General features: G+C 29.6%; 2 protein-coding genes across 2 annotated transcripts; one reads left to right on the top strand and one right to left on the bottom strand.

Moving 5' to 3' along the window:
- Window positions 1–1,289: 1,289 nt before the first annotated feature.
- On the bottom strand, window positions 1,290–3,804 carry LOC114178370. The gene is made up of 3 exons (XM_028064228.1): window positions 3,593–3,804; window positions 2,535–2,909; window positions 1,290–1,586 (listed from the first exon to the last, which is right to left on the bottom strand). Exons 2-3 carry the CDS (start codon window positions 2,855–2,857, stop codon window positions 1,577–1,579), a joined length of 333 nt encoding a protein of 110 aa, XP_027920029.1. The 5' UTR covers window positions 2,858–2,909; window positions 3,593–3,804; the 3' UTR covers window positions 1,290–1,576.
- Window positions 3,805–10,284: 6,480 nt separating this feature from the next.
- LOC114162292 (probable histone H2B.1) lies at window positions 10,285–11,125 on the top strand. The gene has a single exon (XM_028046130.1). It carries the CDS (start codon window positions 10,397–10,399, stop codon window positions 10,838–10,840), a length of 444 nt encoding a protein of 147 aa, XP_027901931.1. The 5' UTR covers window positions 10,285–10,396; the 3' UTR covers window positions 10,841–11,125.
- The last annotated feature ends 3,296 nt before the right edge of the window (window positions 11,126–14,421 follow it).

Genomic DNA, 14,421 nt, shown 5'->3' with positions numbered 1-14,421 from the left:
CTATTAACTTGAGTAGATGAATCTTCTGTTGATTGATTATGAAATCATGTGGGTTAGAAAAATGATCATATATATATAACAAAAATATTTGCTTAACTTTTAGTTAGTTTCTTCGTCCTTTTCTCTCGGATATTGAAAGGAAAATATTTGTAGTTATAATGTTTATCTATATAATTTTTTCTCTATAGATGATTCAGTTGAACTTTTGAATTCTGAAAATTTGAAAGAAATAAAAGGATTTATATAGTTTTTGGGTAACCAGAAACTTATATAGCTTAAGAAAATATCTAAAAAAATAGTATTAATTTTCTTGATTTCCGAAATGAGAATAACAAAAATATGTGCTTGATTTTAACTATTTTAACTATTTTAAAATTTTATAAAATAATTTTACCAACTTCGAATAATAAAGATATATTTGTATTTGTATTAAATATTTTATTAAATAACTTATGTCAAATGGTGATAGAATAATATAATAATTATAATAGAATCTGCCTTCTCCACATCTTGATAAAGGCTGGTGATGTTCTAAACCCACTAAATAAAAATCACTAACTCAACTACTCAAAGTAGTAATAATATTTTAATCACGTTTATTTGACTTTTTAATTTAAAATTTTAATAATAAGTGAATTGTAAAGTGATCCTATTGTATTTGAAAATGTCAAAGTATCATTTTTCCTTGACAAACTATAACCAACAGTAAATACAATCCAGAATCCAAACATGTAACTTTTGGCTCAGATTTTGTAAGTTGTTATGTACATTTAATTTTGTTCCATACTGTACGACTCATAAAATTTTCTCTGAACTTCATTACCAAATTAAGTGTTTATATATTTCATATATGAATTTGTAGCTTTTGAAAATCATGAAAGAGCTAATTTCAAATTTCAAGTGCCTCTCTTCTTTATGCTTTGGGAGTCTGGTGTTTTGTAAATTATTTGAACAAAAGTAATCTTATCAAGTTTTCAATATTGCAATTCATGTAGCACGTTAACAAGACATCTAGTTCATATGAATCTAAATATACATGAATTTGGATCCTTTATTAATTTTTTTAAGTGTTGTCCTTCTGATGTACTTTAAAAATGTAAATAAACACTGATTTTAATGTTTTAAAATATATTAAAAAGAATTTTAATATACCAACATATTTTCTTTACTCAGTAGAGGACAATGTCAGGAAGTCCTTTACTACAAGACTTCATCTCATGATAGAGTTCATAAGATACGTTAATTCCATTTCAAGGAGCATATTAAATAAATTATACCAGAAAAAAAAAAATCACAAGAAAATTTTGCTTGAAAACTGCTTCCAGCACAACTTAACAACATTCAACGTCTTGACCCAGATTCAAGAACTAACCACACAATTGTCTTAGTTATCATCAAATGAATACTTTTTGTATTGCAATTTGCAAATGCATATGCTACCCTAACAGCTACAAAATACACATGGCACTACCTGATCAAGGCAATTGGAAAGAATATGTCAACTGCGGTGATGGCATGCAGATTACAAAATAACTGCAACTTATGATGACCATTTTTGGTGCCAAATGCAACCTCCTCATAGACCCCTGTGATATTGCAACAGAATAAACAAAATGTCAGAACAAATAGAAAGCAACATCATCGTATAAAATGTGAACATCACAAAGACCAAAGGGGTAAGCATTAGGGAATGAAGTGGAATAAAATCCCGAGGTTAGCATGATATAATATTATAACATGCCTTTGATCAAAATGAAGTTCTCATGTGGCCACCTATATCATTGTATGTTACATGATAACATTTTTCAGTTCCAAAGTCAATGACACCAACATGAAATCACGACAGAAACAAAATCACTAACATGAGTGGATACAAACAACAACAAAAAATGCTTATTACATTTGATAAGAAATGAATTTGTCCAAGAGACTAGAAGTTGCATGTTTCCCCTTCAAGCCTTATGTCAATGATAAATTAACTTTATCAGTAGTTTGATTCAAGATTTTTCATGTGGATAACATTACTTCCAAACTTCAAACTAACAAAGTAGTTTGATTCAAGATTTTTCATGTGGATAACATTACTTCCAAACTTCAAACTAACAAATCAACCGATCCCAATTTAATATCTTCATGCTTAAAGATTGCAGGCCAAATTGATATCTTATGCAAAACTATATATCTTACTATGTTTAGAGAGTAGGCTATATAGATGAGTCCAAATGACATGGTAAAATCCATCTTATTTTTTATTATTTTACAATGACACAAAGCCATTATTAAAGGAAAGGTTATGTGTTGTTTGTGCTAGTGTCTTACATTTTGGATATTAACCACCTCAAGGTGCTCGAGTCAAAATATGTTGGCTTCATAGCTTAAAATAATTCATGCCATTGAGGGAAATTCATTGCAACTTACCTAAAACATCATGCATTTAACATATTACTTGAAAATAGTGCGATGTAGAGATACAGTGCAGATTTGAGTAATGCTGTAAAGGAGAAAATTTTGTCTTTTATATGGGTGCTAAATACCTGACTTTCTTGATCATAATGGTTTTAAGTTTCTTAGCAAAATCCTCAGATCGAATCCTTCGCTCCAAGTTCTTTTGGGCTAAAACACGCTTCTCAGAGTTTTTGATATGGAATCTCTGTTCCTGCTTTATCATCCTCTCAATCCCACTTCCTTGCATCTTACGCTGCATCGATGCCAATGCCATTTCCAAATTCTCATCCATGACCCTCACTCGTATGCCTCTGCATTGCTGAAGCTGCTGCATTTGATTATACCCAATATTGAAGGGTTCAGTTGTGAAACCTGAAGTTTTGAACAAGCAACGCCTTGCCACAGAGTTCATATCTTGGAGATACAAATGTGCTTGCTTACTCCTTCTCTTCCTTTTACAAGCACTAGTAAAAAGCATGGAGAAAAAAATATTCAATTACAAAAAAATAAAAATAAAAATCTAGTTGTATTGTTGTTGACACAACACCAAGCATAAAAAAGGAGGTAAATTATAATTCTTTCATAGTTTTTTTGAACTTTTGAATATCTTGTTTTTAGGGGTGTCAACTAGGAAGACTGATTCAGCTTTGAAGAAGAAAATCCAAATCAATCCCTTTGGATAGTTTTGGTTTCCTAAGTAAAAGAAAACAAGAACAAGTATAAATTACGAAGAATCTACTCTACTTCTATGCACATAAACTTCAAGCCTGTGACTGAAAAAGAGATGACATAATAGCAACAATTACATATAGATCTTTCAAAAGGCATTACACAAACAAGAAATCGAAGCAAGAATAAATGATATCATTACACATGAAATTTTCCCAGAGCTTCACATATATTGAATAATTTATAGGAAATTCCAAATAGAAAAATGTATAAAGCCAACAAAATGAAACAGAACACACTTGCTGAGAGACCCAGTATGAATGGGTTTCGGCGAATAAATGCTCAAGGAAGAAACTAAAACAGTTGTACCAAGAGAAAAACAATCGTGGAACAATTTTTTTTTTTTTTAATTTGTGTGCAATGGGAATTCGAAGAAAATAAAGTAAACACAAAAACACAGAGGAAAAAGGTAACTTACAGATTTAAGGTTGAAGGTGAGCAAGGAAGGAAGGGTTCCAATTGAAAATAAAACCCTAATTTGAAAAGGAAGGAAGGGTTCCAAAAGTGAAAACTGAAGTGAACTGGAATGTGAAAAAAGATAAGAAATTCGGAGAAATTTGGCGAGGAGGGAGACAAAGGAAAAGCAGAAGAGAGGAAGAGAGGGTGAGAATGAAATAGTCTTGATGTTCGTTATTAATTTGGGAAAGGTTAAAATACTTTTTTTTCCCAATTTTGGTTAGGTTTCTTCAAATAAATTCTAATTTTGGTTGTTGTGTTTAAATAAGTTTTAATTTTCGTTAATTTTATTTAATTTAGTCATTTTTTTCTAACACAGTTTAAACTATAAATAGTGACGGCCACGTGTCACTTTGTAGTTTTTTTGAATTTTTTTTTTAAGTTTGTTTAAATGTACACGTGTCAACCCAGTAGCGTGTCCCGTGTCACTTCGTGGTTTTTTTGAATTTCTTTTTTATCTTTTTTTGTTTTTTTTTAAATAAATGTCCACATGTCAACCAGTAGCGTGTCACGTGTCAAAGTCAATGTTCTATATTCAATTTGGTCCCTATATTTGTTATTTTTGTTCAATTTAGTCCCAATTGTTGTTAACATTAACTAATTTGGTCCCTATCGAAGATGTGATAAAATTTAACTTTTATATCAAAGTTATAATGATATGAATTTTAATATATTATATAAAAATATTTAATAAAAAATGTGAATTTTAATATAAAAATTAAATTTGGTTTCAATTTGGAGAGGGACCAAATTAATTAATGTTAACAAAAATTGGGGCTAAATTGAACAAAAATAATAAATATAAGGACCAAATTGAATATAGAACATTGACTTTGACACGTGACATGCTACTGGATTGACACGTGGACATTTAAAAAATTAAAAAATAAAATAAAAAATCACGAGGTGACATGTGGCACGCTACTAGGTTGACACGTGTACATTTAAAAAAAATTATAAAAAAATCAAAAACTTAAAAAAAATTAAAAAAACCACAAAGTGACACATGGCAGTCACTGTTCAGGGCCGTTAATGATTTAAACGATGTTAGTAAAAAAGGAACCAATTGAACAAAATTGACGAAAATTAGGACCTATTTAAATACAAAACCAAAATTAGGACTTATTTGAAAAAATTTGACGAAAATTGGGACAAAAAAGTATTTTAACCTTTTGCAAGAGGTCCTGAAAATTTTTTTTAATTTTATGCAATTAATATATAATGAATAAATATTGTTGTGTTCACTATTTTATTTACTATTGATAATTACTTTTAGAACAATAGATAACAAAAAATTGAGCATGTGTTCAATATTTTCTACGATAACAAAAGATAATTATTATAAAATAACGAAAATATATTTATAAATGTAAATATAAATGAGAATGTGTATGCATGTTTTTACTAGTACCGTTTATAAAAAAATTATTTATATAATTTTACTATCAGCATTTACATTAAATAAAGTGTTTATTAAGCATGTTCCCTTTCTTTACTTTAATTTTAAAAAATAATATTTAATATATTTTGATTTAAAAAAATAAAATTGTAAAAAAATATTTTATTTTAAAATATAATTAAATATAAATTAAAGGTGAATAAAAATAAAAATATTATTATTTTAATTTAAAATAACAGTTACTTAAAACGATAAAATTTAAAAGAAAATCAGTGAAAATATATGTTGTATAATACATTTAATAGTATAAAACTACTAAATAAAATATTATATATGTGATAATAAAGAACAAAAGAGTCAACACCCAATATACTATTATAATTGGTTGGGTCTTTCGAGAAAAATCACTAGAGATATATAATACTAATGAGACATGAACTCACCCAGACATAAGGAATTGACACCACATCTAATCTAAAACCTTAAATAATGAGTTTATGGGTCTTTATCCTTATATGATGCTCAACTTTCTTATTTTTACTCAATGTGGGATTTAGATTCACATTTGAATTCCCGATACAATCATAATAGTATAACATATGATTGAATATGTACAACTCCAAGAATTATAGCTTAACGAAAACAAAATTCTTAATTTTTTTTAAAAAAGTGCCAATAACTAGGCTAACAAAGCCTATAAACTAGCCAACTGCCTTTAGAACACTCTTTAGACATCACTTGTTTCCTCATTAGCTCACACCTATAAAGGTGACCATTGTAAAAGAAGAAAACGAACCAAGAAGACACAAACACAGGAGATGGTGAGCTAATCAATAAAGAAACCATATATGAAGTAAACATATTATAATACCAAACACTTCAAACAGTCACAAAGTAGTGAAACATGTAAATAACGACTTTTATAACTCAATTATCTGGATACATGCATTGATATCAGATTCACGGGAGACATGCACTTGTGGTGACCTTTGATGCTCTACAAAGTCATTGCCAGTGAGTTTTCCCTACTACACACAAAGTCAATCCCCTTCATGTTTTATGCCAAGGGAAAACCCCTAGATTAAGACCTTTGACTACTCTCACCATATAATTCATCATACTGTATATGAGTGTGAATGGTTATTAGCATGGTAGTTAAAATCGTGATCCAAAATGTAAGATCGTACGAGTCTAGGATCTTTTTCATCCTCTTCAATCTCACTTCACTTAAAACTCGCGATCTTCAAGTTGTCACAAATAATGCAACAAACTATAAAGTTATTGGTCAAATGTTGATGACAAAGAGAAAAAGGCTACTTTGGACACTGTGTGCTACACATTGTGTCGATTTAATGTTGGAGGACTATGAGAAGAAGATCCTTATTCATGAGGATACAATTCCAAAAGGTCAAAAAATTACTATCTTTATATGTTCAAGATCTTCTCTAATTTCTCTACAACAACGTTTCACAAAGGGAAGAGATATGATAAGGTCAGGTGTTTCGTTACATCGTACTTGACATTAGGATGCTTACATGAGAACAAAGGAGTTTTAATTAGCATGTTTAGTAGCAATGAGTGGAAGTCTAGCAAGTTTGCCAAAACCATTAATGGTAAAATTGTTGAAGATGTTGTTTTCAATAAGGAATTTTGGAAGAATATAATAACTTGTTTGAATGGTGCATTTCCTTTATTAAGCAATGGACCAAGCAATGAAGAATATTAAAAAGGCTCTCAATGTTGTCAAATAAAGGTATTAATCATCTAACTATCTATATTTGATTGTTAGTGAAAAACAAAAAAACTAACTCAATTAATGTATTTTGGTTAGTTATTTGCCTTTGTGGAACATCATTAGGGAAAGGTGGGATAGGCAATTCCATAGGCCCTTGCATGCTTCGAGCTATTTTCTTAACCCTCAAATGCATTACCGTCCTAAATTTAAAGCAAATTTGGAAGTAAAACGAGGTTTGATGCAATGTCTAACTAGGATGGTGGATGATAAAGAGGACCAAACTCTCATTGATGTTCAAATTGATTATTTCAAAAAACAAGCAAAATGTTTTGATTGTCCTTTGGCTACTATGTTAATTAATTTAAAGACTTCAGTAGATTGGTTGGAGTCTTATGATGATGAGTATCCTGAACTCTAAAAATTTGTCATTCATGTATTGAGCTTAACATGTAGCTCTTACGGATGTGAGTGTAATTGGAGTTCCTTTAAGGTGGTAGGCTAATGTTATAATATATGTCTATAATAAATTACTAGTCTAGTGATTACTTGCTTATCATATGTGTCTTTGCGTTTGTTTAGGTTCATACAAAGGGAATAAATAGGCTAAAGCAAAGCATAACAAATGATGTTGGTTTTGTTATGGCCAATTCAAAAATAGCCAAGAAGAAACAAACAAGAAAACCAACTCAAATTAACATTGATGATAGTTCATCTTATGAAGAATGGATTATTGAAGATGAGCATGAGTAGAATGAAGCATTGGATTTGGATGAAAACTTGATTCCACTAGAAGTTGAGGAGGATGAAACTTTACATACTCAAGACTTGGATATGGCTAATTTGAATGGTGAAGGAGATGGAAATGATGGAGCTGAAGGCCCCTATAAAGATTATGAATTTAACTTACAATATGATCTGGTTTAGATGAATTATTATTTTGGTACTCCTATATAGCAAGGATGTTGTGTTTGCACCTAATGATGTACTCTTTTATTTCATATATTGTTAAGTTTAGTCATGAATTTTGAGTGACAATGAAATTTTTAGAATCTTACGATCCGTGTTATGATTGTTCGATTTATGATTTATGTTTTCCTTTTCAATCCTTGTTCGATTTATGATTTATGTTTTCCTTTTCAATCCTTAATAAGATCTCGATTTTGACTACCATGTTTATTAAAGTGTTAAGATATCTCTTTACTTGAATTCATACATTAATCCATACATTGAAGAAACATAACAATATGATATTCCCCTTGGAATTTCCTTGAATTTTCATCATCTTATACATTAATATTATCTACTTGACAACATAATACTCATAATTTAAAAGCCAAAATCCATAAACAAGAAATTCAGTAAAACAAAAAGTACTACATGAGATGGAGCCCAATTGTACTGGAGGGGGCGCCCAATGCTAGCATCACATAGGCTCATTATCTTTGAAGTGCCCAACGGCCTAGGCTAACGCCCATCACTGACAACCTCTGGAGCCTTTTGTGTTGAGCGCCTAACAATGGTACCTAGCGCCTAGCGCCAAAGACCACTAAAGCCCTCTAAAGACAGCTCGCTTAATGACACTCTTTACCGCCCAATACCCTAACGTGAAAGTAGTCCTTGACTTGGAATTTAAAAATGGCGCCCAACGCCCCTCAACATAGTCCAACGCCATTACAACATGTTTTTTTTTTGTACTTAGATTCTTAACTTGCTCAATTGCTCAATTTGCTACCTTCCATTCTTTTCCTTCTCAATTCCATCTTAAAACATTCTTTTATTTGTACCAAATTAAGCAATTGTCCAAGTAGAATTTTCCAATTTAATTATACCCCCAAATTCACAATTTAGCTCTAACACACTTGATTTTCTTAGCAATTTCATAACAACACATTTGCAAGCAGATAGATTTAACAAGAAAAAATATTTAAAATCCCAAACAAGAAAAAATTTCCAAATTCCCATTTCCATCACACCAAACACACAACTAATAACTAGAATAAAATCACCACATGCATAAATTATAGTTAGTTTCCATCACTTCTACAAGACACGCAAAAAAAGTTAAGAATTCTAAATGCTTTCTATCTCTCGAATGCTCTATCCCAACCTATATACAACATAAAAGCAATCAGTGCAACCATAAAAACCCCTTATTAACATATAGTTATATCAAAGACTCTAAGAACATATGCAATCAAAGGAAAATCGCATGCAAGGCAAAAACAAATTGGACATCAAAGGAGGCTAAAATTTTAACTTACTTGAATGACAAAAACGACGGGTAGACTTTTGTTGTGACTACAACCCCAAATTCTGATAAAGAAGAAGGTAAAGTTTGAGTGAACGAATTTAGGAAGAATATTGAAGTTTTAGAGGAGGAAATGTTTGACGGAAAGAGCTTTGTATTCTCAGACTTCTAATATGGTTGTGAGTTTTAAAAAAAAAACAAGATTTTTCAATTTGGATTCATATTTTTTTCATGATAAAATAAAATTTTATCATATAATATTGATAGTTAATCAAATTCAAAACATATTTACAAAAAGTTAAAAAATAAAATATATAAATAGAGGCTAAAATTGGTAAAGAATGGTGTATATTAAAATAATAGTTACAAATCAGTGATAGGGAATTAAAAAAGTAATTACAACATTTTAAAAGATAATATACTAAAATGAAATATACTAAAAAAGGGTAAATTTGTACAAAAGATGTGTATCTAAAACAGAAGTTATAAAAATAATTTTTCTTGATGGGATTACTTAAAAAATTAATTTGGAAAGAAAAATAGTAAAACCAAGTGTGTTTGTGTGCATTCACATTTTTTTCGTGATAAATAAAAATTTATTATATATTTTTGATAATTAATCAATTATAAAATGTTAAAAAAAAACATTTAATAAAACATAAAATTGGTAAATATGGTATATATTAAAAAAATAGTTACAAATCCATTCAAATATCGAGACATGCTGTTAAATAACTATAAAAGAATTCAACATCAAAAGTCTAATTGAGACAACTCAAAGTTTCTTTACACACCATATATTTTATGTAAATCGAATATAATTTTAAAAGTAAAAACCTATACTAATCAAAACAATATATATAAAAAGTGTCTTAAACCAAATTTTATAAGATTGGAATTAACTTTTCTAATGATGAATTGTTAAAAAATAATTGAAAATTTCTTTTTCACTGGTCAAAATATCTCATCTCAAATGTCTATGATAAAAGATTCATAACCAAAAATAAACTCGATTAAATTATAAAATTATAAAATGTAAGTAAATCTTAAAAACTTAGATAGTTCAAGTGGAGGAAAAAAAAATGTTGCGCACTAAATTCTGAAAACCATCTCAATCGTTCATCTATCTACAGACATTTGATTCAATTTGAATCAATCGTGTCCGTCAATGTATTGCTTGAGCACAGAAAATAGATGTCCACGTCACTGATCCGCACCAAACCTCACTAACCAATAAGAACGCGAGAACCTTTCTATATATTAACAATCTTCGCAGACTCTTTTCATTCACGGCTTCAACCATCATAGTTTCGACAGTTTCAATTGTTCCAATTCCCAATTCTAAACCCTAGTTTTCTTCAGAGTGTCCTAATCTCAATCGGCCATGGCACCAAAGGCAGAGAAGAAGCCAGCGGAGAAGAAGCCGGCGGAAGAGAAGAAGTCCACGGTGGCAGACAAGGCTCCGGCTGAGAAGAAACCAAAGGCCGGAAAGAAGCTTCCGAAGGAGGGAGGAGCCAGCGGCGACAAGAAGAAGAAGAGAAGCAAGAAGAGTGTGGAGACATACAAGATCTACATCTTCAAGGTTCTGAAGCAGGTTCACCCTGACATCGGTATCTCAAGCAAGGCCATGGGCATCATGAACAGCTTTATCAACGACATCTTCGAGAAGCTTGCTCAAGAATCTTCCAGACTTGCCCGCTACAACAAGAAACCCACCATCACTTCGAGGGAGATTCAGACTGCGGTCAGGCTTGTGCTGCCCGGAGAATTGGCCAAACACGCTGTCTCAGAAGGAACCAAGGCTGTTACCAAGTTCACTAGCTCTTGAACTAAGTAACCTCTTTCTTTCAGAATGTTCTATGTTTCTGTTAGGTCTGCTGTTAGATTGATTTAGTAGATACATTTTTAATTGAAGAAACAGTGTTGGGTTGATCTTATGTATGGAAGTGGTGTTGTTGAAATTGTAGGGATTTATTTTGTCGGTAAGGCACATGAAGAAATTGGTGCTGTGGGAGGGTATTATATCTTCAAGATTCTGTAACTCCTTGTGTTTGTGTAAAGTAATCTTTAGTAAATTGTTCTTCTGAGTTCTCTATTAGGTGCCATGGATAAATTTTGGTGTTAACCTTTTGCTAATATATTATTTGTGATGTTATATGTTTAGTAGGGTGAAAAAATATTGAAGGGTAAGATGAATCTATGAAAGTGTTTGATATGAATCTTTGTCTACATGTAATGCTACTTAGTTGGTTCATTTTAACTCATCTTTGACAAGTTTTATGATATAATTTCAAATGGACTTTTAGCTTTGATAAAATGTTTGGACCTCATTGTTGCAAAGATTGTATGTGCTACATTATGGGAAATTTGATTTTGTTGAAATTTGAGATGTGAAACAATTTGGTTGAAAATAGAGTGGATTAGATGTATTCATTTTAATTTTGTTAAAGATATTGATCTATCTTAATGTATGTGTTTAAGGGCTAATAGAAGATATTTTTCTCTTAACCTTTAGGGATTGCATCGCAAGCTATTTTTGGTCTATTTATACGGTTGCCATAACACCAAAGACTAAAAGGTTAAGAAGACAAAGGAACAATTATTTTGCCTAATTCAATCCACTTGGACAATCTTAACATCATGAATATAATTTTATTGTATAAGTTTCTGTTGTTTTCTCTTATTTTTTCTTTGACAAAAAGTACAAATGGGTTTGGTGCAATTTGTTTAAAGTGCTTAATGACACACTACATGATTTTTGTGGTCCGAAAAGCCTTGGTCAACTCTTCATACCCATTCCGCTAATTATTCCATTTACAAGTTAGTTTACTAAATAATCTTGTGAGACCAAAGTTTTCATTTTTTACTTTTTAATTTAATTATGTTTCATTTATGCCTAAATCATCATTTACTTATTTGCATTAATATCTTTACATAAATAAATCTAATCTTTCACAAATAATTCATTTTCCGTTCAAGATATGTAATTAAACTTTTCAAAGTTCTGAAAAAAAGAAACGTAACATTTTGATAAATAATATAATTTTTATGTATAGTATGCAACAAAAGTGGTGTGTTACATAGTCCAATACTTGACCCAATTTTATTTTGTAAATTTTTCTATTAATTGCCCTACAGTAACTAAATTTATGTTACTAACATTTTTATTTTCTTTACAGCAGGAATACATTTTATCAAAAGTATAGGCATTCAAAATATTAGTCATTACAATTTTTAATTTATATAATTTGTATTAATAGCAAAATGTTTATAAGAATTAGCTAGGGATTAGTATTTAATCATTAAAAGTATATAGAGACTAAGTTGTAAATAATGAAAATTATGCAAGGACTAATTTGTACTGGACTTATATTTATCGACTAATTTGTAATTGATGCATATTTATGGACTAATTTGCAAATTAAGAAATTTTAATGCTTTTTTACAACTAAAAAATATGTTAGGAATAAGTAGAAAATATTTGATTTCTAATATTAGCAATTAGTTAGTTTCACAATTTCAAACAATTAACATATTTTTATATTAGACTTAATTATTCACTTGGTTAGGTGAAAAAAAATTAAGTTGACTTTTGTTCTACCTTTTCGTCAATTGCATCTCAAAATTGGTTAAAACACTTTAATCAAATCTATCGAGTGAAACAAAAGAATAAGAATAAAAAGGTAAAAGAATAAGAATAAAAAGGTTAAAGAAGATAAATTTTTTATATCAGTTTATGTAATTGAACAGTTGAAATTGAAAAAAGAGTGAAACATTCTTATGTTAAAATACAGCAAATAAAATACTAAAGAGAAGTAAAAAAAAAAAATAGATGTAATACCTACAAACTATTTAATTAATTGCAATTATTAATACATAATTTGAAACACAAAAATGTATAATCAAAATTATAATAAGAGGGAAAGTACTTTTAATATAGGGTTAAATATGATTTTTGTCCCTTAACTTTCAGTGAATTTTGAAATTAGTCCATTTTGAAACTTTAGACCAATTTAGTCCTTCATCTTTCAAAATATGTGGATTTAATCTTTTTAATCAAATTTTGTTAAGTTTATTTGATATTTCAAGCGCGTTTCATAATAGTATTTGACTTAACATTAAAGCAAAAATGTGTCAAACATTATAAACAACTCAAATACAATATTGAAATACATACAAAACATCAAATAAACCTAACAAAATTTGATTAAAAGGACTAAATCCACGTATTTCAAAAGATGAAAGACTAAATTGGTCCAAAGTTTCGAAATGGACTAATTCCAAAATTCACTGAAAGTTAAGGGACCAAAAACATATTTAACCCTTTAATATATGAGTGAATTTTGTGGATGTAAACCAAGCCAAACAACTACAAGAAAGGAGGAAAAAGTGTATAGCAAAAGAAAAAAAAAAGATTGTGAAACTAAATACTGAGAGAATAATATATATTCACATGTGCATATACACACAAGAAAGAGATGAGTATTAAAACGAGTACGAGGACAAGAATGGGCGGATATGTAAATACTTGTGCTTGTTTCCATATCCAATTAAACAAGAAGGATATTACCATACTCATCATACCCATATTCAATCAATATGAAGATTCTCCCTCAAAACGAAAACGAGCTTGGAAAATACCTACGAAGATAAATTTATTTACCATCCGTAATTGTAAGTTAATTGTTTTCCTATTATTTAACTAAAATATAAAGTATTTTTAATTATTTATATTTTTTAATTTGAAGTGTCCACGTCCATTTGGTAATCATAGGTGTGTGGATGTTATTTGATGAAGCACACCTATATAATCATATTTGCGATGATTATTTATTCATGAAGACAGATAACACAAAAGTTACTCAAATACATGCAATATACATATCACGTATATTATACAAATTCATGTATTTCATCATTATCATCACCATTAACAAAAAAAATCCCATATACCACTCATGCAGTGACTAATCTTTTAAGGGATCATGACTCCTACAATTTTTCTCAGTAAATATTTTTATTGTAAATGTATACACATTAAATTATATTTTGGTTAAATTCTATATCAAGCTTTTGGCTTTCTTTTCAATCAAGTTATGTTACTACACACATGCATTTAAAATTATCACTTCATAAATAAAAAATATCTTGCATAAACTAATATGTCACCTTGTTACTAGTGGCAAAATGCTAGAACAAGTTTTATAACTTGAGTAAAGTAACTTCTTTATACAAAAAAAAAATACATTCTCAATTGAATGATTTTACATCAGTTGAGTGTTATCACCTCTAGAGAAAATATAATTGATATAACATTTCTCTTGCTCAAATGCTCATTGGTCCCTTTAGCATCGTTTGAGTATCATCTTAACACTTAAGCATCATCTCACGCTTGAGCTATGCTACTTA

The sequence above is a fragment of the Vigna unguiculata genome, chromosome 1 (assembly GCF_004118075.2).
Source record: "Vigna unguiculata cultivar IT97K-499-35 chromosome 1, ASM411807v1, whole genome shotgun sequence".
NCBI classification, from domain to species: Eukaryota; Viridiplantae; Streptophyta; class Magnoliopsida; order Fabales; family Fabaceae; genus Vigna; species Vigna unguiculata.
This window is presented reverse-complemented; position numbering and strand designations above follow the sequence as displayed.